This window comes from Dendrobates tinctorius, unplaced genomic scaffold (genome assembly GCF_039654945.1).
Source record: "Dendrobates tinctorius isolate UK_male_01 unplaced genomic scaffold, ASM3965494v1 ptg000035l, whole genome shotgun sequence".
NCBI classification, from domain to species: domain Eukaryota; kingdom Metazoa; phylum Chordata; class Amphibia; order Anura; family Dendrobatidae; genus Dendrobates; species Dendrobates tinctorius.
In genome coordinates this window covers 45,838,335-45,860,261 of record NW_027361703.1, presented here as the reverse complement: position 1 = coordinate 45,860,261, position 21,927 = coordinate 45,838,335, and the positions used below count along the sequence as shown (strand labels likewise).

At 43.5% G+C, this 21,927-nt stretch overlaps 1 protein-coding gene across 4 annotated transcripts in view; it reads right to left on the bottom strand.

Moving 5' to 3' along the window:
• The window catches only part of IL17REL (interleukin 17 receptor E like), a 245,695-nt gene that overhangs the window by 21,073 nt on the left and 202,695 nt on the right, over positions 1–21,927 (bottom strand). For all 4 annotated transcript variants that reach the window (XM_073573470.1, XM_073573472.1, XM_073573471.1 and 1 more), the window contains 4 exons: positions 16,428–16,472; positions 16,002–16,141; positions 11,547–11,618; positions 11,148–11,202 (listed from right to left, as the gene is read on the bottom strand). In XM_073573470.1, coding sequence (XP_073429571.1) covers positions 11,148–11,202; positions 11,547–11,618; positions 16,002–16,141; positions 16,428–16,472 — 312 coding nt within the window. The remainder of the gene's footprint in view (positions 1–11,147; positions 11,203–11,546; positions 11,619–16,001; positions 16,142–16,427; positions 16,473–21,927) is intronic.

The following is a 21,927-nucleotide window of genomic DNA, read 5'->3' as shown; positions in this document are numbered from 1 at the left end:
TTAGCCAAGTTATTGAAATCAGTTTGCTGAAAAAAAAACAGACCAAATATTTTAAACTGGCATTTGTCCGTCACACGGCTCACATATCAGTGCGCTCAAAAATGTTCCATTTCAGGCCTCCATTTAAATTTTGCTGCAGTGTCTTAGCCAAGTTATTGACACCAGTTTTCTGAAAAAAAAAATTACCTACAGGCCAGATATTTTACACTGTGGTTTTTCCCATCACATGGACCACATATAAGTTTGCTCCAAATTCAGCCATTTGTAGTGAACGTGGAAAATATTGTCCTCCATTTAAAATGGGCAAGGTGCGTGGCAAAGGACGGGGAACTGGACGTGATAGTGATGGTGCATGCAGAGGCCGAGACAGTGGGCAAGCTGAAATTGTGCCACAACAAACACCCACATGTTCGTGCTCGACCTTCCTGTCCCAATTACTAGGGGACTGCAGCAGCACACCAATACTGAACCCAGAGCAGTTTCAAAAGGTTGTTGGTTGAATAGCAGATAATGCTTCCATTCACTTGCCACCACCACCCTGTCTTCCACACGGTCAAGTCTAAGTAGCCTTGAGTCTGGACCGCATATTCCTCACCCTGATCCTCCTTCCTCCCAGCATGCTGAGTGCCCGGAGAAAACTGATCCCACATATGGACACTACGAAGAGCTGTTCACTTTTCCATTTATAGATTCGGGTCTCTCGCCCGGTCCACTTGAAGAGGGGCAAGAGGAGATTGCATGTATCAATGCCTAAATATTTGAGCAGCCATGATCACACGAAGGTGATAGTGGGAAAGTGTCACAAGAAGTGGATGATGATGAGACACAATTGCCAGAAAGTCAAGAGGAGGACCATGGTGCGGAAGTGGAGGACAAAGTGGTGGATGATATAGTAACCTACCCAAGCTGGCAGGAGGATATGCAGAGCGAGGACAGCAGCATACTGGGGGACGGAGGCGTAGCACCGCAACAGACAGGAAGAAGCAGTGTGGTGGCAGCAGACAGAAGGCGGGCAACAGTTCCCCATAGCACCAACACGATGGAAGTTGCCAGTCCAACTGTTAGGTCTTCCCAAGTCTGGTTGTTTTTTAAAGACTCTGAAAAAAAGGCCATTTGCACCACCTGCCAGGCCAGCATCAGTAGGGGTAGCAGCCTGACCACCACCAGCATGATCAGGTACATGGCAGCAAAGCACCTGACTTTGAGAGCTGAACCCCAGGGTCCAAGAACAGTTTCTGCGGGTGACACTACTACTTCTTCCTCTGTTGTGTATGCAAGCCAATCCCCTGTCCATGGTGCATGCGAAGATGCCTCCTGCCCTGCACCTGTCATTGCACACACTCAACTAGCACCATCAGTAAGCACGTCCACATCCTTGTCCCAACACAGCGTTCAGTTGTCCATACCCCAATCCTTAGAATGCAAGTGCAAATACGCAACCAATGCCCCACAGGCCACACTACTAAATTCCCACATTTCGTGACTGCTTGCACTTGAAATGTTGCCTTTTAGGCTAGTGGAGATGGAAGCTTTCCGCAACCTGATGGTGGCGGCCATCCCTCGGTACTTGGTCCTCAGCCACCACTATTTCTCCTGGTGTGCCATCCCTGCATTACACAAGCACGTGTCCCACAACATTAGCTGTGCCCTCTTTAATGCAGTTGCTGGGAAAGTCCACCTAACCACGGACACATGGACAAGTGGTTGTGGGCAGGGACGATACATCTCGCTGACTGCACACTGGGTTAACATTGTGGAATTCGGGACCTAGTCGGACCATAGGATGGAACACGTCCTCCCGACACCAAGGATTGCGGGCCCTATGTCAATCAGGGTGGCCCCCACAGTCTACAGCTCATGCACCTCATCCTCCTCCTCTTCAGCCTTCATCTCCGAAATGACCACATCAGTCACAAGCTGGAAGCACTGCAGAACTGCCTCAGCCAAGCAACAGGCTGTGCTGAAGCTAATATACTTAAATGACAAATCGCACATTGCTGAAGAGTTGTGGACAGCTCTGAAAGAGCAGGCAGATCTGTGGCTGACATCACTGAACCTACAGCCAGGCATGGTCATGTGTAACAATGGCCAGAACCTAGTGGCAGCTCTGAGGTGTGGCGAGCTCACACACGTACCATGCCTAGCCCATGTGCTTAACCTCATGTTTCAGCGGTTTCTAAAAACCTACCCGGAGCTGCTGGATCTGCCTGTCAAAGTATGTCACCTGTGTGCCCATTTTAGGAAGTCAGCTACAGCTTCCACCACTCTTGTCGTGCTTCAGCTGCGTTTGCAGCTTCTGGCTCACCAACTGGCGTGTGATGTCCCCATGCGTTGGAACTCTACACTGCAGATGTTGGAAAGGATTTGTGAGCAGAAGAGGGCAATTGCTGACTACCAGCATCAACAATGGCGTCAGTATTCAGTTCAGACTCGACACATAAGACCTCAGGAGTGGACATGGAGGTCAGACATATGCATCATCCTCCAAAACTTTGAGAACTTCACCAAGATGATGAGCGTTGATAACGCCATAATTAGCATCACCATCCCACTTCTCTGTGTTCTGAAATACTCTCTGCTCAAAATCAAAGAGGATGCATTGTAGGTGGATTATGCGGAGATGGAGAAAGGAACCATAGAGGGTGATTACACACAGCCCAGCCTCATCTCATCCCAACGTGGATTGGGTGACAATGAGGAAGAGGATGAGGAGGAAGAGCAGGAGCTAGTTTCATGTGCTATGGACGGTACTACATTCACAACTGTCATACCGTCTGCTCAGTGTGGATGGCCTGAGGACAGGGAGGAGGAGGAGAGCATGGTCAGTCGTTCTTTTGGTGATGACACGGAAGTCATGCCTGTTAACAGTCTGGCACGCAAGGCAGAGTTTATGCTACGATGCCTTTCACGTGACCCTCGCGTTCTTAAAATTTTGGGTGACAGTCATTACTGGTTGGTGACACTTCTAGACCCACGCTACAAGGAGAACTTTCTATCTCTTATTCCTGAGGCAGACAAGTCTACTAAAATGGGGCAGTACCAGAGGGCCCTTGTTGTGGAACTATTAAAAAAAATTCCCATCTGAAAACGCTGGTGGCAGAGGTCACAGTTCATTGGAACAAGTAGATCTACTTGTGCAAAAGAAAAAGCCCATTGAAATGCATAAAGTGAGATTTATCTCTAATTTAAATGATAGATAGCATGAGGTTAGGAAAGCTCTGGAAAATATTGGCCTATTCTTATGACCGATAGGACCTTGGAGAGATTCGTTCCTAGACATCCCTCCTCTTACATACAGAAGATTGAGTAATCTCCGGGATAGTTTGGTGCACAGCTATCACGGGGGCCAAAAACCTGAGAAAACATTTGGGTCAAAGGGTCCCAAGTGGGGATTCTTTCTCTGCAAAGAATGCATCTCATGCCCCAAAATGATACAGGCATCTTCCTTCTTGTCAAGTGATGGTAGCAGAACGTACAATATCACCCAGCACATCACCTGTAACTCAGTTGGTGTGGTCTATTATGCCACATGTCCGTGTAGGAGAATATATGTCGGCATGACCTCCAGACCTTTAAAAACTAGAGTGAGGGAACATTATAGGGACATTAAAAATGCCTCTGAAATTGAGGATAACACCACCCTCAAATCAGTTCTGAGACATTTTAAGATGTTCCATGATAGTAATCCAAAGTTGCTTAAAGTTTCGTAGATAAGGTTTTTATTGACCAACGTGGTGGTAATTGGAGGAGGAGACTGGCCCAAATAGAAGCTGAGTGGATATTCAAATTGGGAACAGTACCACCTAGAGGACTCAATGAGGTCCTGAGATTGGCCCCTTTCTTGTAAGTGTTTTGTTTGGTGTACATGTTTTTAATCCTTTTATTTTTCAGTTTTTATTCTAGTTAACCACTTTTTCCATATCCATTGCGTGACCCTCTACATGGAATGTATGGAGTATTGGGCAAATTATCTGGGGTGCCTTAGACCCTTGCAAGTAGTTTGGGATTTCATCATCTTTCCGCAAGCATTGGACCTCACCTTGAAGAAACCTGCTTCCATCTTTGTGGATACTAGGAGGAAATTGGATTATTTGGTTTCTTCTAAAAACATAAAAAAATGCACATAAAAATGTTTCCATTTGGGAACCTATATTTACATATGGACTTAATATGCATATTGTATGTAGAGATTATAGAAGGGTGAGAGGTGACAGGCTATCTCTGCAAGCAGTTTCGTTTATATCTGCAATTTTTATGAATTGCCTGTCTTTTCAACAAACCTGCCACTCTATGCTATCAGGCACCCTAAGAGATGCATGGCTCTGCAAGATATACTTGGGGTCTTTTGTGTATAAACTGTTTGCATTAATTCATTGTATAACACAGCAGTGTGCACAATGTGTTTTTTCATCTATGTCACGTAACTGTGCAAAAAATCCTTTTTTTTTGTAGGCAATAATAATGCTAGCATTCATCCTTTCAATTGCGCCCCTCCATTTGCACACTATTTACTAGCACTCCCTGCACACTCTGTGTGGATATGTTCGCTGGTTGAGCTGAGGTGACCTCTCTGTCCTGACACGCCAGGCGGAGGCACGGCTTAGCCGCCCGCGACATTATTGCGTAGTGTGGTGCGATGCCATGGTGACGCGGTCTTCCTGGCTTGTTGCAGCCGCCTCCTCATCATGACGTGTCGGATGGGGAAGTGGCTGGGTGGCCGGGAGGCGCGTCCCGAGATGATGTGACACGCCGGGTGCTGTGTAATTACATTCATACACATGTAAGGTATTTCCATGATTATGGCCTTATATATAGGGTCATGGCTGACATGTAGCCACACTCACTTACCCCCCAGGACGAAGCTCACGCGAAACGCGCGTCAGGGACCGCGATACCACAAGGTCGTATGCTGGTTACTATGTTTCTTTGGGACTGCTGCAGCACACTTAGGGAATAGGATTAGTGCACCCTATGGGCCATTTACTTGGGCATTTATGCTGGAATCTTATGTGCTAACCATCCCGGTCTAGTTTTATCAAAACCTCTGCTATATACCGTCATATACTCTGTTGCTATTTGATTTTTATAGTATGACACTATTGCTATGCACCTTATAGTGCGATTTCTGCTTGTAGTCTGAACTATGGGACTTACTATATTCTTATACCAATGCCTTCTGATGGGTACTTACCCACATAGGTGTAATTTAACCATAGCATTTACATAGTTTGCAGAGAAACTACACTCTTATGACGTATATATCAGTGGTGTTTTATGCAGTATACACATCATGTCTGTCACATTTCTACTGGTATCTTATATTTTTTGAACATTGATTGTATTATACTACGACTCTGAGTATTTTTGGACATTTGTGAGTGTACCCCTTGATGTAGTGTTAGGCACAATATTACATAATTGCTATGCATATGTACTTTTTGGTATCTTATTGCATATCTATCTCTTTTTAATGATTGTCTATGTCTTTTTTGGTATGTATTTCAATAAAGCTATGTTATTTTATAGCTATATGCTTCCCTGATCTGTTTGGTTTATATTCGTTGAGGAACACGCTGGGACACTCAGGATTAAAAAGTCCATTCGCTTTATTAAGACACAGCATAAACTGAATCTCAGGAACTTGGTAACAAGCAGGACTTCATGCATCGTACAGCAACCATTCGGCTCTACAGTACCCACGGTCCTCATTGAGCCCTGGTATGTCTAATACAGATTAGTGTCCGTTCACTGTCCGTGCCGACCGCACAAGCTCCCGGATACCTCTTATCCTCAGATGCGTCCTAACCAGAGGTAAATCACAGGCCTCCTCACTCTGGCTTATAGTAGCCAGCACTACTGCCCAAACACACAGGTTCCATCTTGAGTGTCTAGACACATCCCCTTGGGTGGGGTATGTAGGTGACTGGACCCACCCATCTCTCCAAGTTACCTGGAAGCCTTCCCAATGTATATTAATCTTCAGCAGTAGATCTGCTGAGCCAAAACAAGCCCAAGCTTCCATCACAGGACCACACACCTCTGTGATACATACCTCCCATTAACCACATGGCCAGTCGAGATACCACCAGACCATACCTCCCCCTATGCCTAAAGCCATGGGGTTTGGCACTTTCTATTACCCAACCAGAGACCCTTCTTAGTCGTCTCTGACAGTCAAACCGTCTGTCAAAGTCGCCATACCACAGGTATTATGGTGCTTCCACATTTTTGACAGCTCTTGCATTCACTGCAGAGGCAAACAGTATGAGAGATCCACTTCCTAATAATGGGAACATTGTTTTCAGGAGGCCCTCTTGTATGTCTCTTCAAAGGGGTATTGGGGTGCGTCTAAATTTTGGACAGGCCTTGCATTCACTGCATAGGCAAACAGTATGGGAGAACCACTGTTACACCCAGTCCCCATCCTGGCACTGCACCCAGGTCTGCCACAGTTACACCTGGCCCCCGTCCTGGCGCTGCGTCCAGGCCTGCCGCTGCTCTCCGTTCTGGGCACTCACCTCGAGCCTCTCATGCTGCTGCTCAGCGTTCTGTCCTCCCTCCTGCCTCCTCCTCCTGGCGTCCTGTGAGGAGATCTGTAGCTAAGGCTATTAGGGCACACCCGCCCGCTCTCTTGCCTTCTTAAAGGGGCGGTGTGCATTATTCAAAAAGTGCAATTAACCAATGGCAGCGCACTGGCTGCTATTTCTGGCCTCTCCTCCATAGGGAGAGCGCCGGAGCAACGAGTATCTATCATTGCTACATCCGGTTCTCATGCTAACCTGTCTGCGCTGCATCTGCAGTCTCTGTGCATTGTCTAATGCTCTCTGTTTCCACAGCATATCAGTATCCTGTGTTACCTGGTTATATCCCATTCCACCTACAGCCATCCGAGTCCAAGGACTGTGTGAAGGTCACTGGAACCGACTCCTTACCAACTAACCGGATCCAGGACCCAGCACATTACGGACTCTGCTGTAACTTTTGTTATCCCTTTTGGTCCCGCTGGGACAGCTGTCATGTGTTTGGGGTATAACTGGAGGTAGCACCTGTGTCCTCCGGGTATTCCAGTCTGGCCCTGCCTGAGGGGCTTTACTACGGGTGCCCGGGGCTCACTAATCACGCCCCCTTCAGAGCCCCCCGGACCGTGGTCCCAAGGTTCCACTTAAAAAATAAAAACGAATGTGAACTTCACCATCTCTGCCTCCGGTTCTATTCGTTACAGATTGCTCCGGCCATGGAATCTGCTGGACCCCAGAGGCCTCCGACGTTGGAGTTGTGCCAAGAGGTAACCCGTTTAAGAGATCAACAGGATAAGATCACAACGTATCTACGTAACCTGTCCACCCGCATGGATTCTCTGCAAAACCCGACTGCTCCTGATTAACCTAGCAACACCCAGGTACCTGCTGTCATGACAAGCAAGGGCCCCCGCCTGGCGGCTCCTACCCGCTTCCATGGTGATCCCACTCAGTGTCGGGGTTTTCTCAATCAGTGTACCCTACACTTCGAAATCTTGGGGCATATGTTTGCTTCTGACCATGCCAAAGTGGGCTTCATTATGTCACATCTAGCAGGAGAGGCTCTCGCCTGGCTGAATCCGTTATGGGAGAGAGGAGACCCGCTGGTTAATGATCTTCAATCTTTCCTAGGAACTTTTAGCAGGAAATTTAATGAACCTGGCCGGGTCATGTCGACCGCTTCTGCCCTGCTTCGCTTACGCCAAGGAACCCTCACGGTGGCTCTGTATGCTGTTCAGTTCCGCACCCTCTCGTCTGAGTTATCCTGGAACAATGAGGCCTTCCTGGCTACCTTCTGGGAGGGTCTCTCTGGAAAAATTAAGGATGAGCTGGTGGGACGGGACAGGCCTACCATCTTGGATGACCTGATTTCCTTGGCGACCCGGATTGACCTGCGTTTTCAGGAGCATTCCATGGAGATTTAGCGTGACAGGAGGTCCTACCACCTGGACTCTAATTCTTCCAAGATGTCTACCTCATCCTCTTCTCCCAAAGCTATGGAGGTAGATCGAGTAACTCTGGCCAGCCACCGCCAGGAGGCGCGTCTCAAAAACGGAAGCCGTCTGTACTGTGGTAGTTCCGAACACCTGATCCGCTCCTGTCCAAAGAAGTCGGAAAACTCCTGTGCCTAGGCTCAGCAGGAGAAGCCACCCTAGGTAGAGAACGTTCCTCTCCTTCGTTGCAGATCTCAGTCTCCGTGACCTGCGGAGCAATAAAATTTTCTGGACTCTGTCTGTTGGACTCCGAAGCCGCCGGAAGCTTTATCCAGCAGACGCTTGTGGATCGCTACCACTTACCAGTTCAGGCTCTTTCCAACCCGTTGCAGGTAACCACTGTCGATGGCCAGCCTCTGACCGAACCCGTCCAATTCCAGACTGAGCCAGTGGAACTCCGGGTAGGTCTTATGCATTCTGAAAGAATCCATTTTTATGTGTACCCTGGTTTGTCTCACCCCTTGCTTCTAGGTTTTCTTTGGTTTCAGAAACATGAACCAGTCCTTAATTGGAGAACAGGCGAACGTCTACGTTGGGGAGATTCCTGCTCGGACCGTTGTTTAACCCGGATTGAACCAGCTTCACCCCCGGTCCAACCTACTACCCTGCCTGGATTACTATCCCCTTACTGGTCCTTCTCGGATGTCTTCGGGAAAAAGGAGGCTGAAAAACTTCCTCCCCACAGGTCGTATGACTGTCCAATAGACCTTCTTCCTGGAACATCTCCTCCCCGTGGGAGAGTTTACCCTCTTTCCCAGGCAGAGACTCAGGCTATGTCAGACTACATCCAGGAGAACTTGGCCAGAGGATTTATCTGAAAATCATCGTCACCGGCAGGAGCAGGCTTCTTCGTGAAGAAAAAGGACGGATCCCTGCGGCCCTGTATCGACTACCGAGGACTGAACCAGATTACGGTAAAAAACAGGTACCCTTTGCCTCTAATTTCAGAACTGTTTGACCGTCTCCGAATTGGCCAGGATCTTTACCAAGCTGGATCTCAGAGGGGCTTACAATTTGATCCGAATCAGAGATGGAGACGAATGGAAAACAGCCTTCAACACCCGTGATGGCCACTACGAGTACCTGGTAATGCCGTTTGGTATAAGCAATGCTCCTGCTGTTTTCCAAGAGTTCGTCAATGACATTTTCAGGGATCTGCTTTACACCTGTGTTGTTGTCTACCTAGACGACATTCTGATTTTTTCTACTGACTTGGTCTCTCATTGCAGACAAGTGCGCCTGGTCTTACAGAGGCTCAGGGAGAACAGACTGTATGCCAAGTTTGAAAAGTGCCTCTTTGAACAATCCTCTTTGCCTTTCCTCGGTTACATTGTTTCTTCCACAGGATTAAAAATGGATCCAGAGAAGTTATCGGCTGTACTCAAGTGGCCTCGTCCATCTGGGTTGAAGGCAATTCATTCCTAACTTCTCCACCCGAGTGGCGCCCATCTCAGCTCTAACCCGGAAAGGTACAAATCCAAAGGATTGGCCTCCTGAGGCTGAGGAGGCCTTTGTTTCTCTCAAAAAGGCCTTTGCTGTCGCACCTGTTCTTCATCGTCCTAACTCCAATGAACAATTTTTTCTTGAGGTCGATATCTCTTCAGTAGGTGTGGGAGCTGTACTAACCCAGAAATCGTCCTCCTGGCGAATGCATTCCTGTGTTTTTTTTCCAAGGTTTTTTCTTCCGCAGAGAGGAATTATTCTGTTGGAGATCGGGAATTGTTTGCTATCAAATTGGCTCTGCAGGAGTGGAGGCATCTTCTAGAAGGAGCTCTTCATCAGGTAGTAGTATACACCGATCACAAAAACCTTGCTTACCTCCAAACTGCCCAAAGGCTGAATCCTCGTCAAGCCCGCTGGGCTTTGTTTTTTGCTCATTTTAACTTTGTCCTTCATTTTCGCCCAGCTGACAAAAATGTCAAAGCAGACGCACTTTCCAGAGCCTTTCTACCTCCTGATCAAGAAAAAGAACCGCAGCACATCATTGAACCCTCAAGGTTAGTCGCAGTCGCTTCTATTGATCTTGCCCAGCTGCCTCCCGGGAAGACTTTCGTGTCAGCTTCTGAGCGTACTCGTGTCCTTTGGTGGGGTCACTCATCCAAGTTGGCTGGTCACGCCGGCCAGAGAAAGACTCTGCAACTCATCTCCCGGTACTATTGGTGGCCTGCCATGGCTAAGGACATTCTGGAGTACGTCACAGCCTGTCCTTCCTGTGCTTGTAACATGTCGGCCAAGCATCTACCCGCAGGTAGGCTTCAGTCTCTTCCAATTCCGTCTGCTCCCTGGCAACATATCGCAATGGACTTCATCACAGATCTCCCGATCTCATCTGGCTGTTCTGTGGTGTGGGTAGTGGTGGATCGCTTCTCTAAAATGGCTCACTTCGTTCCACTACCCGGTCTTCCAACTGCTCCTGAGTTGGCGGACCTGTTCATCCGGCGCATCTTCCGTCTCCATGGTTTCCCTCTCCACATCGTGTCCGACAGAGGAGTCCAGTTCACCTCAAGATTCTGGAGAGCAGTTTGTAAACTGGTAAGAATTGAACTGAATTTTTCCTCAGCGTACCATCCCCAGTCCAATGGACAAGTGGAGAGGACAAATCAAATCCTGGCTAGATTCCTGCGTCACTTTGTCAACGCCCATCATGACGACTGGGTAGACTTACTGTCCTGGGCTGAATTTTCTTACAACAATCAAGTAAGTGAATCTTCTGGAAAGTCTCCATTTCAGATTGTCTTCCCCATACTGTTCCCATGTCATTTGAGCACTGTTCCCATCGATATCTGCAATTTCTAGTCCCTCTAAAGACTGCCGGGGCGGCCGCTGTAAAAATGATTGAGTTTTCCATAGACTTACATTGGGCTCGTTGCTCGGGTTGAGTACTCGAGTATTCCAATTTGCTCGACCCAAGCATTTTAGTGCTCGCCCATCACTAGTAAATAGTATGGTAGTACTAGCTTCTTGTAAGTGCGGCTTTAGTCTATCACTGATAGAGTAGATGTACTGAGTAACTATCCCAATAAATCAGAAACACAGGATTAACACTCTGCGTGGCAAACATGTAATTTTCAACATTACATATCCGGCTCAAGAACTAGATTTATAATGGAGAAATATTTAATTTATTAATACTTACCGTTTTTAAATGGACAAAGTCGTGTTCTTCTAGAATCAGGAAATAGTAGCCAACCCTTAAAGAATAAATTAAGTTGCAACATTAAAATAACTTCATACACAAAAAAAAAAATGAATCGTGTGGGAAATCATGCAGCTTTGAAGGAAATAGACTTATTGAAGTAAAAAATCTCATTTTTTTATATAATTTAGCTATACAGTATAACAAAGTCCATGGAACATAATGACAAAACAAGGTATGGTTAAATGGGGTAAATTAAGACTTATTGGTATTGTGTAACATAGGTGGAATAAATAGTGGAAACTGAAAATGTTACATATTATGTAACATTTATACACATGACAAACATATCTTGTTCAGTGATTATAGGGTATTGATAATGTATATGGCATAAATTACCTCGATGCACAAACAAGGTAGAATTTCTGAATATGTCAATATGACAGACTTTGTAGTGTTGTCCTTTTTTATCTAAAAACACAAAATTGAAAATGAGCATAAAAGGAACACAAAATGAGGATCTGTATATAATGTTGATAGCGAGGTAAAGGTGTTGTCACTCAGGAATCTTCACAATATGTTACCTCCTTACACTGTACGACTATCTAGAACGAGTGTTAAGGCCCTTTTACATTTAGCGATGCACCAGTGATGCCGACCAGCGATATGACCCGGTCAGGATCGCTGGTGCATCGCTAAATGATCGCTAGTGAGCTTCCACACAGAAAGATTTCACAGCGATGCAGCAGCGATACAGCGGAGGATACTTACCTTTCACACACAGCGATCCTGACGTCCTCCCGCCCGCCTCCACGCGTCGCTCGTCTCACACAGCAGGAAGCCCAGCAGGAAGCTGACAGCGAGAAATGGAGCCGGACATTCTCGCGCGATCAGCGATGGACAGCGGGGGAGCCGGTCGGAGGTAAGTATCACACATAGCGATATCACTAGCAATATCGCTATAACGTCACAAAACCGGTGACTTTTTAGCGATATTGCTAGCGATATCGCTTAGTGTAAAACCCCCTTTACTAAGAACGCTAATTTCCAATGTAAACCATCCTGTGTAAACTACAACTACCTTGCCAAGAACAATAGCAGCCTGTGCGTTTACTATGCGAACAATCCATTACAGATCCTACAGGGCACATCTGAAGTGTTGTCTGACAGACTAAACAAAGTATTAAGCAATCGCTGAGAAACATGTTGCTGACTAGGAGTTCTTTAAATGGGTTTACATGAACAACAAAGTACACTTTAATCACAAAATCTTAAAATAAAAATAACTTCCACAATTGGATGTGGGTAAATAAAATGTTCCTGTGCTGAGATAATCTTATAAATGTGCCCCTGCTGTGTACTGTGTAATGGCCGTGTCTGACCCTGCAGGAACGTGGTCTGGTCATACCACAGATCTTGAATGGGGGGGAAGCAAAACAGAGTATACTGACAGGACAGCGTGGGATTGCAGCTGATTCTATTTGTGAGGTAAAACATTTCCCTGTCTGTTTTTAAGCAATGCTTTTACTTCAAATAAGCAATCAGTTGCAATCCCATACAGTAATGTCTGTATACTCTTTTGCTTCCCCTCTCCCTGCCCAGGAGCTGTGGTATGATCAGACCATGAACCTGTACGGTCAGACACGGCCATTACACAGTACACAGCAGGAGCACATTTATAAGATTATATCAGCACAGGAACGTTTTTATAAACACATCCAATTGTGTAACTTATTAATATTCCAATATGAATTCATTAAAATGTAGATTAAAATTAACTTTGTTCATGGGGAAATCCCTTTAACTATGTAAGGCCCTGGGAACTTTTCTTTTTTTGCTCCTTTGTTTTTTCCTCGCCTTTCTTCAAGCCATAGCTTTTTTATTTTTCCATTGACATGGAGCTTGTTTTTTGGACGAGTTGTGGTTTGGCATAACACTATTGATTTTACCATAGGATGTACTGAAACAAGGGAAAAAGTTAAAAGTGTGATGAAATGGTGAAAAAAATGCAGTTACGACATTGTATTTGGGCTTTGTTTTTATTACATTTATTGTGAGGTAAAAATTACCTGGAAACATGATTTTCCAGGTCATTCCGATTACGGAAATTACAAACATGCATGTATGTTTTTCTGTTTAAGTGGTGAAAAAACTTCTGAATATTGTAAAACTTTGTGTTTTGCTCTGGGTTGCCAATTTTCAAGAGTCGTAACATTGTTTCTTGAACGTTAAACTGATCTTTTACTGATAACAATTGTGTGTACATACGATGCTTCGATTGCTTACTATTACATTTTTTTCGAGAGTTGACATGACCAAAAAAACCCACAATTCTGACATTTAGATTTTTCAATTTATGGTGTTTACCATAAGGTTAATTAATTTCAGTATGTTATTACATCAGACTGTGGTGATACCAAATATGATTAATTTTCTCCTTTCTTCATTATTAATGGGGGGAAAAGGGAGCGATTTGAACTTTTATATATATTTTTATATTTTTTTAAAAAAACTTTTTTCTTTATTTTCTATATTAATTTTTAGTCCCCTTAAGGGACTTCAATCATAGTTGCAGCGGTTAGAAACAAATGTCAGCTAATATAAAATAGCCAGTATTTGCCGTGTGTTGAGGAAGCTCAGCTCCTTAGCCCCCTGCACATATGAGGACCTCTTCCAAGGACAATAATGCAACCTCCTTTTGCAGGAAGAGGTTAACGTAACGTATTGGCTGGTGTAAATACACCCTTACACCCAAAGCGTATTTCAGCTAGGACCCTCAATATTCCATTGTGAACTCTTAGGTCAACCAGGAGTCAGTGTTTACAATTCTCTATAGTGCATCACAATGTTTATTTTTTGTTGTTTAGGGTCAGTGGCATTTTTTTTTTTAACAAATGTCACTAAGCTGTGAGAATGGTGTTACTTGTATAGGCTCTTATGTTCTCTATAGAACTTATAAATGACAAATAAATATGCAGGGAGACATTAATAAGCAAATATAGGCAAAAATATATGCAAAATACACCACTAAGATCACTTAACATTCATAATTTTTTTCATGTATTTTAAATAAATGAAAAAAAATATGTGAATAAACCCTAAAGTGCCATTGATTTCTACTTAAAGAGTAGCTATACCTTTAAAACTTTGTCTATACTGGACTTCCATTTTGATTTCCAGCAGCTTAGTGGGAGTCTGGGTCCTGAAACCTCAACTGATATAAGAGGTGCATAGATCAGGCTACAAGAGTGCACAGGTAAAGCTACTGCAGTGCACAGCTCAGGCTACAGGAGTGCACAGCTCAAGCCACAAGATTGCACAGCTAAGGCTACAGGAGCGCACAACTCAAACTACAGGAGTGCACAACTCAGGCTACAGAAGTACATAATTCAGGCCACAAGAGTGCACAGCTCAGGCTTCAGGAGGGCACAGCTCAGGCTACAGGAATGCACAGCTCAGGCTACAGGAGTGCACAGCTCAGGCTACAGGAGTGCTCAGCTCAGGCTACAGGAATGCACAGCTCAGGCTACAGGAGTGCACAGCTCAGGCTACAGGAGTGCACAGCTCAGGCTACAGGAGTGCTCAGCTCAGGCTACAGGAATGCACAGCTCAGGCTACAGGAGTGCACAGCTCAGGCTACAGGAGTGCTCAGCTCAGGCTACAGGAGTGCACAGCTTATGCTGCAGAAGTGCATAGTTCAGGCCACAAGAGTGCACAGGTCAGGAAACAGGCACACACAGCTCAGGCTACAGGAGTGCACAGTTCAAACTACTGGAGTGCACAGGCTCAGGCAACAGGATTTCACAGATCAGGCTACAGGCACGCACAGCTAAGGCTATAGGAGCACACAAGCACAGGCTACAGGAGCGCACAACTCAGGCTACAGGTGCGCACAGATCAGGCTACAGGCACGCACAGCTAAGGCTATAGGAGCACACAACCACAGGCTACAGGAGCACACAACTCAGGCTACAGGTGCGCACAGCTCAGACTAAGAAGCACATAGTTCAAGCTGCAGGAACGCACAGCTCAGGCTACAGAAGTGCATATTTCAGGTGACAAGAGTGCACAGCTCAGGATACAGGAGTGCACAGTTCAAGCTACAGGTGTGCACAGGCCCAGGTGACAGGAGTGCACAGCTCAGGCTACATGAGTGCACAGCTCAGGCTACAGAAGTGCATAGTTCAGGCCACAAGAGTGCACAGCTCAGGCAACAGGCACACACAGCTCAAACTACAGGAGTGCACAGTTCAAACTACAGGAGTGCACAGGCTCAGGCGACAGGAGTGCACAGCTCAGGCTACAGGCATGCACAACTAAGGCTATAGGAGCACACAAGCACAGGCTACAGGAGTGCACAGATCAGGCTACAGGAGCGCACAGCTCAGCATACAGGATCGCACAGCTCAGACTAAGAAGCACACAGTTCAAGCTGCAGGAGTGCACAGCTCAGGCTACATTAGAGCACAGTTCAAGCTACCAGAGCACATAGCTCAGGCTACAGACAAGCACAGCGCAGTCTACAAGTGCTCACAGCTCAGGCTACAGGAATGCACAGTTCAAACTACAGGAGAACACAGATTACTCTACAGGAATGCACAGCTCAGGCTACCGGAGTGCACAGCTCTGGCTATAGGAGAGAACACACAAAGAGCACAGGTTCAACAGAAAGCATAGTCTTTGTAGCATAGGCATTACTTTTGCATTCTAGTCTTTAAATACAAGTAAAGCACTTTTTATATTTAATAGAAATACATACATTAGCTGGGAAACTTTTGTTGAAAAGTCAAAAACAAAACTTTTAAAAACTATACAAAGGACATTCAAAATCATATGTAAAATGTTTGTACTGACCAGGGCATGAGCTCCAGTATCATGACAACTGATGTGTTTCAAACATAGACGTACATTGTAATCATAGTCTTCCGGAATATTTGATACATAAACTATTATATTTTTCTTATCCTCATTGACCATGTAATCTAGTTTCCCAGCTAAAATAAGAAAATAATTGATTCCATTACTTTCTTTCCAGATATGTGGAAGTAAATTAGCACTACACAATAAAAGTAGAAATTATTTATGCAATGCATTTCACAGGCTCCGTTAATGTGTACATCCATTATCAGGTATACATTCCTTGAAGCTTATAAAGAGCCAGGTTGGTTCTGCACCAAAATCTTGTAAAATATTAGGCACATTGCATCCTGATAGTAAGTAATTTAAAACAATTGGGGATACATATATTATTTGCATTAGTAAGAGCTCATTATTACTTACTTAGACATGGAAGTATGTGTTTTCCTACATCTTTGTTGTGACAATCTGGAAATAAAACAGAAATATTACAGCACATATTTTATTCCACAATCTGTGTTGCAATCACATTACAATTTTATATTTTGAACTCAAAAATTTGGTGAAACGAAACATGTCTTGAGATACATAATGCCGAAACCACAGGCAGCATGAATCAGACGCTGGCTGCATCTGTGCTGCCAGGCATGATTGACCTCAAAACAATGAGTAAACTGCTGATGCCGGCCTTGACGAGAGGGTATGTTGGAGTCAGACGCTCCTAAATCATCAAGAAGTGCCTCATTGCACCTTGCTACAAAACTTACTCTAATCTTGGATTGGAGTAAAACTTGTAGCATAAGGTACACAGCAGCGCATCATGAATTACGGAAGCTGTGGTGCCACGCCTCTGTCGCACCCCTGTCCCACCCCATCTCCATCCATTTTTTTGGAGCTGGGTGAAATTGATGTGAAAAAAAAACAAATGTCACAACATGTTTACTCAACTCCATGTTGTGTAAAAATTTGAGACTTTTCAAAGTGATTTATGCCATGCCAGAATTCTGGTTTAATTGCTTTGATGAGTTGGGTTTGTGTATTGCCTGACTAGTCTGATGCAGTCACCAGTTGGCTTCTCTCCACCTAAATTCCTTTGACTGACAAGTCCCTCCCAGTGAGTACATATGGAATCTGAAGAGAGCATCTCTTTAAGTTTTGTAATAACCCAGATTTCCTTTGAGAGTCCTTTTATTTAATTAACTAATAAAATCCTGTGCTTGTTGTGTATAAAGAGAAAAAATATAGCTAATTAGAAGTGCATTGATGGGGCATTTGCCCTGGATGCTGGGTGTTTCACTGAGATCCAAAAAAGCAGAGTATTTAGACACAAAGCTAATATGGCTAATATCTGACCACATTAGACTAGAAAGCTCAGAAAAAAGCAGCTTTATTTATCCAAACCGGGTCACAATACTAATGCACTATGGGATGCAGCAGGCAACCATGATAAAAATGGAGGAAGAAAAGTTACAAAATAATGATGAAACAACCATTCACACACCTACAATATGAGGAGAATGGTTGCTCAGTATTATAAATGCACACGGATAAGACTTGTATAAGGCATCAATCACACAGGTATGTGTAGTGCTCAATGTCTGGCTCACAGCCTACTGGTCATGCCCATGCAATTAGCGCTGGTGAGCTCCCCAGTTCTAAATAAGTGCACCCCTCAAGGACAGACACACCAAGTTTCACAGCCAACACTAATATCTATGGAGCTTTATTATCCTCTCAGAACTGAGAACTCATACATGCTCATCCAAACCAAGCAAGTATGTGTATGGGAAGATTAGAAGGAGAAGACACAAGGAGAGTGTATGACCACTTGTAGGTGAAGGAAAACCTCACTACCGCATGGCCTAGAAAACAACATACTATAAACCTGTAGTGCGAATATAAAAATGGCTATTTTGAGTCCATATTGAAACATACAAAATGCATTCAGACCATGACAGAGCTGCATTTCTGGTCAAACAGTTACAGACAGAGACAATGGTCACAGTTACACAATCTTGAGAACTGTTGTTTCACAAACAGTACTATGTTTATCTATGTTTGTTGTTTGTCAATGTAAAACATTAAGGTTTGTCTGTGGTAGTTTTATCTAAATCCATTGTGGCTTTTATATTCTAAGGGTTTACGACCCATTGTCTGATGATGCCATGTTATTTGTTTCATCCGACCTTGAAGGCTGGCCACTTGAAGGGCTGGGTGAAAATAGTTACACATAAGTGTAATTTGCTATATAAGACCAGAGAAACATGACTAAGACAGAAGCACATCTTGTATACCTGTACACATGTACAGTGTTGATACCTGCATAAATGGGGATGCCCGTGCAGTGTTGTGAATCTCCCAGGGGTTCTCTGTCTTGGCGTTGCTTCTCTGATATTCCAGATGGATGATCTTTAAAAACCTCTTGGTGATTTATGATGTACTTAACCTTTTATATGTACTTAACCTTTGTATCTTAAAATATACAAAAGTGTACGCAATCATACTATCCAATCATACTATTCCTTTAATTTTGTACCTTGAAATAAAATTGCATTATATCGCAAGTAGTAGCCTTCTTTAAAGCCGTATCTGAAACTTAGTGTTAAAAACTTGGCAATACAAAACCTAATAAGTCAAGATAGCTACTGAATTATCTATTGGGACAGTGATTTCCATTAATTTCTTTTTTCTTTAGTATCATTAATATTACTTTCACAAACTGTAAATATAGTCATAAAAACCACAAAAATGACCCAAATTTTACACACAGAGCAATATATCTAACATTGCTACATACAGTATGTATTTGCATTCACAGCTTATTTTCCTTTTTTCCGCAGAACACAAGCATCCAATAATTCTAAAAATGACTGTTAATTTTCTCCAGGGTGCCACTCTGTCAGATTGTATTACTTCATTAGCGAGAAATGCAGTATTTTTTACCATAACTATTTAAAACTTTTTTTATGGAGCTTTGACTAAAACCACATGTCAACATCGAACATTATGTCACCACATTGTACATCCCATCCTTTTGAATGACAGACCCAGCCATGTGCTGTCTGATATGACATTGTGAGTAAACCTGCAAAAAACAGACATCAACATGTAATTCTTGTATAAATGTTCATGGAGGATTCCCAATTCCCAGAGATATATTGGCCCTAACGATCAAACTGATTACTGGCTTAGGCCGGGGTCACACTTGCGAGAAACTCGCATGAGTCTCACATCTCAATACCTGGCACTGTCGCGGGCACTCGGACCGGAGCGCTCAGCTGCATAGAAATACATGCAGCCGCACACTACGGTCCCGAGTGCCGGCTGCAGCTCCGGGTATTGAGACGCGAGACTCGTGCAAGTTTCTCGCAAGTGTGACCCCAGCCTTATGTGCACCCTGGTAAAAGAGTTCTACCTTTTTCAGGTTATGTTTTGTAACAAAATAATGGCTTTTTTAGAATTATTAGCTTTTTAGTATAGTTATACTAAGTTTTATTACATGTGATTGTGGTGGAAGACATTAGATATACATAACAAATAAATGCTGTGTATATAATTATCCAGTTTACATCCCCATGCAAATAGTGTATATCCATCTTTCAATCTTTCAGGACAGGAAATATATATTTTTTTACTAAACCCCACTGAAAATATTTACAGTAAGGAAATAATTATGTCCATCGTAAACTTCTCTTTCCCCACATAACATGTGTGTACCATACATTGCTAAACAGTTCAGGGAAAACAGCTTTTATATTGGTTATATGTTCTTGTTTGGAATAAATAGACCACCTGCATCAAGACATAGTTGAAAACAAATTTTATAATGTTAGTCGCTATAGTTAAAAGGGTTGTCCGGCCCAAAATGAAAAGTCTGCAGTCACTCTGTGAGCATTGCCGAGTAGTGGGTGTAGCCTCGCTCAATATAAGTATCAGGCTCTGGCCGGCAGTAAGCATATGACTTGCTTCACTGCCCTTCCTGGCTAAGAAACCAGTGGATCCCTGAAGCGCACAATGTGTGAGCTGGGGGGATTCATAAGTCCTAAGGCCTATGTAAATGGCAAAGTGACAAATACACACCTAAATGCCAAACAATTAAACCTGGAGAAAAGGTACTACAAAAATGACTCCAAATCAAATAATCTTTATTATTATATTAAACACAAAACAATTATAAAAAAAAAGAGTAGATCAATGAAGGACTAAAGTAATAGCAGTGAGGGACTAAAGGGCAGCATATTATAAGGAAGTAAAAGTAAAAAAGAGTCCAGATATATTAAGGTGCACTGTATAATCCACAATGGTTTGCATAAGGGACAATGAAAAAGAGACTTCTACTGAACTCACATGGTGTGAGTTTGAAGCCCTGCAAGTGTCTATCCCGACACACCAAGATACATTTTGTGAAGTACAGTATTCAGATGTACAGGACATCTTGTTCTCAAAGACTCCATTTTTGTGCTTGGGACGCCATTTTGTTGTTTACCATATAAATTTTGTAACTAGGGGAAAGTTTACGGCTGTTATGAAACCAGATTGTTCTAGCCTGAACAAGATATGAGATATGAGACCCTGATGAATGTGCTATTGTTCTATTCTCTATGCCACGTAACTAGGGACATAAAAGTAGTTTCCGGATTTCTTGCAATACTATTGGCTTATAAAGTAAATGTGTTACGACGATGCTATTGGTAGTTGTGTACTTTGTATAATTAAGCAAAATATTATAAAAGAGATGACATAATAAACGGGGTTAGCGATCTGCCCTGATCCTCCCAAACAGAGACACATCTTCGTCTGGTCATTCTCAGCTGCTAGCAACACTCTGGATTAATTTGGAAATCACTTGGTCAACCGTGAAGGGTCATTTCAGATCCTCCCTCGACAATTTCACCCATCTTCATCACACTGGGTGAAACGCGTGTTGGGGCAAGTTAGTATATATAAAAAGGTGTTGCTTCCACCCTAACATAATTATGGAAGAGACTGGCTAAACATGAAATACACATTGGGGTGTTTCCTTTCTTTATCCACTCAGGTTTTGCCCTTTCATTATTTCATCTCGCTATCTGTGGTTGTATTCCTTATACTCTGCACAGTGTCTGACTTGGTAGCTTTTCAACGTGCGTATATTGCTTGGCTACTTGGTCTTTTTGGATTTATTTAACTAGAGGTAATACTGTGATTAGCCACTTGGCTCTTTTACTAGCCCAGTCATTTTTTCTAATCTTATGGTCATTTGACCTTTTCTGCAATATGAAATTACCATCTATTACTGCTATTAAAATGGTCACTAGGCCACCTCTTCCTGGTATATATAGCTATTTATATTCTCTTGATGTACATGTAACTTTTCACATGAGCCTTTTTAATTGTGACAGATAACTTTTTTTCATTATTATTCAGGTCAGTAATTTGTTCTTAGGCTTCCCATACTAATGGCATATATTTCATTCATCTTCCGCGTTTATCCTTTTAAAGCCTGCACCCTCACTTCCATCTTTGGAAGCCTTGTATTGCTGGTATACATGTCCTTAATCTTGCTCAGTTTGTTTCCTGATGCTGTAAGGTCACCTCACTAGCTCAAAGATTTTATGATCCATGTTGGTCTGCAAGTTTGTTTGTTTGTATCTGCATTTTATTGTTACCTAATGTCTTAAACTAGTTGATTGATTGTTAAATAGTTAAATTAATGCTTTATCTAAGCACAAACTTCCCTAAACAGTGGGCACGGAAAGTATTCAGACCCCTTTAAATTTTTCACTTTTTGTTTCATTGCAGCCATTTGGTAAATTCTAAAAAGTTCATTTTGACTGACTAACAAAAAACAGAAACGGACATTTTTGCAAATTTAATAAAAAAGAAAAACTGAAATGTCACAGGGTCATAAGTTTTCAGACCCTTTGCTCAGTATTGAGTAGAA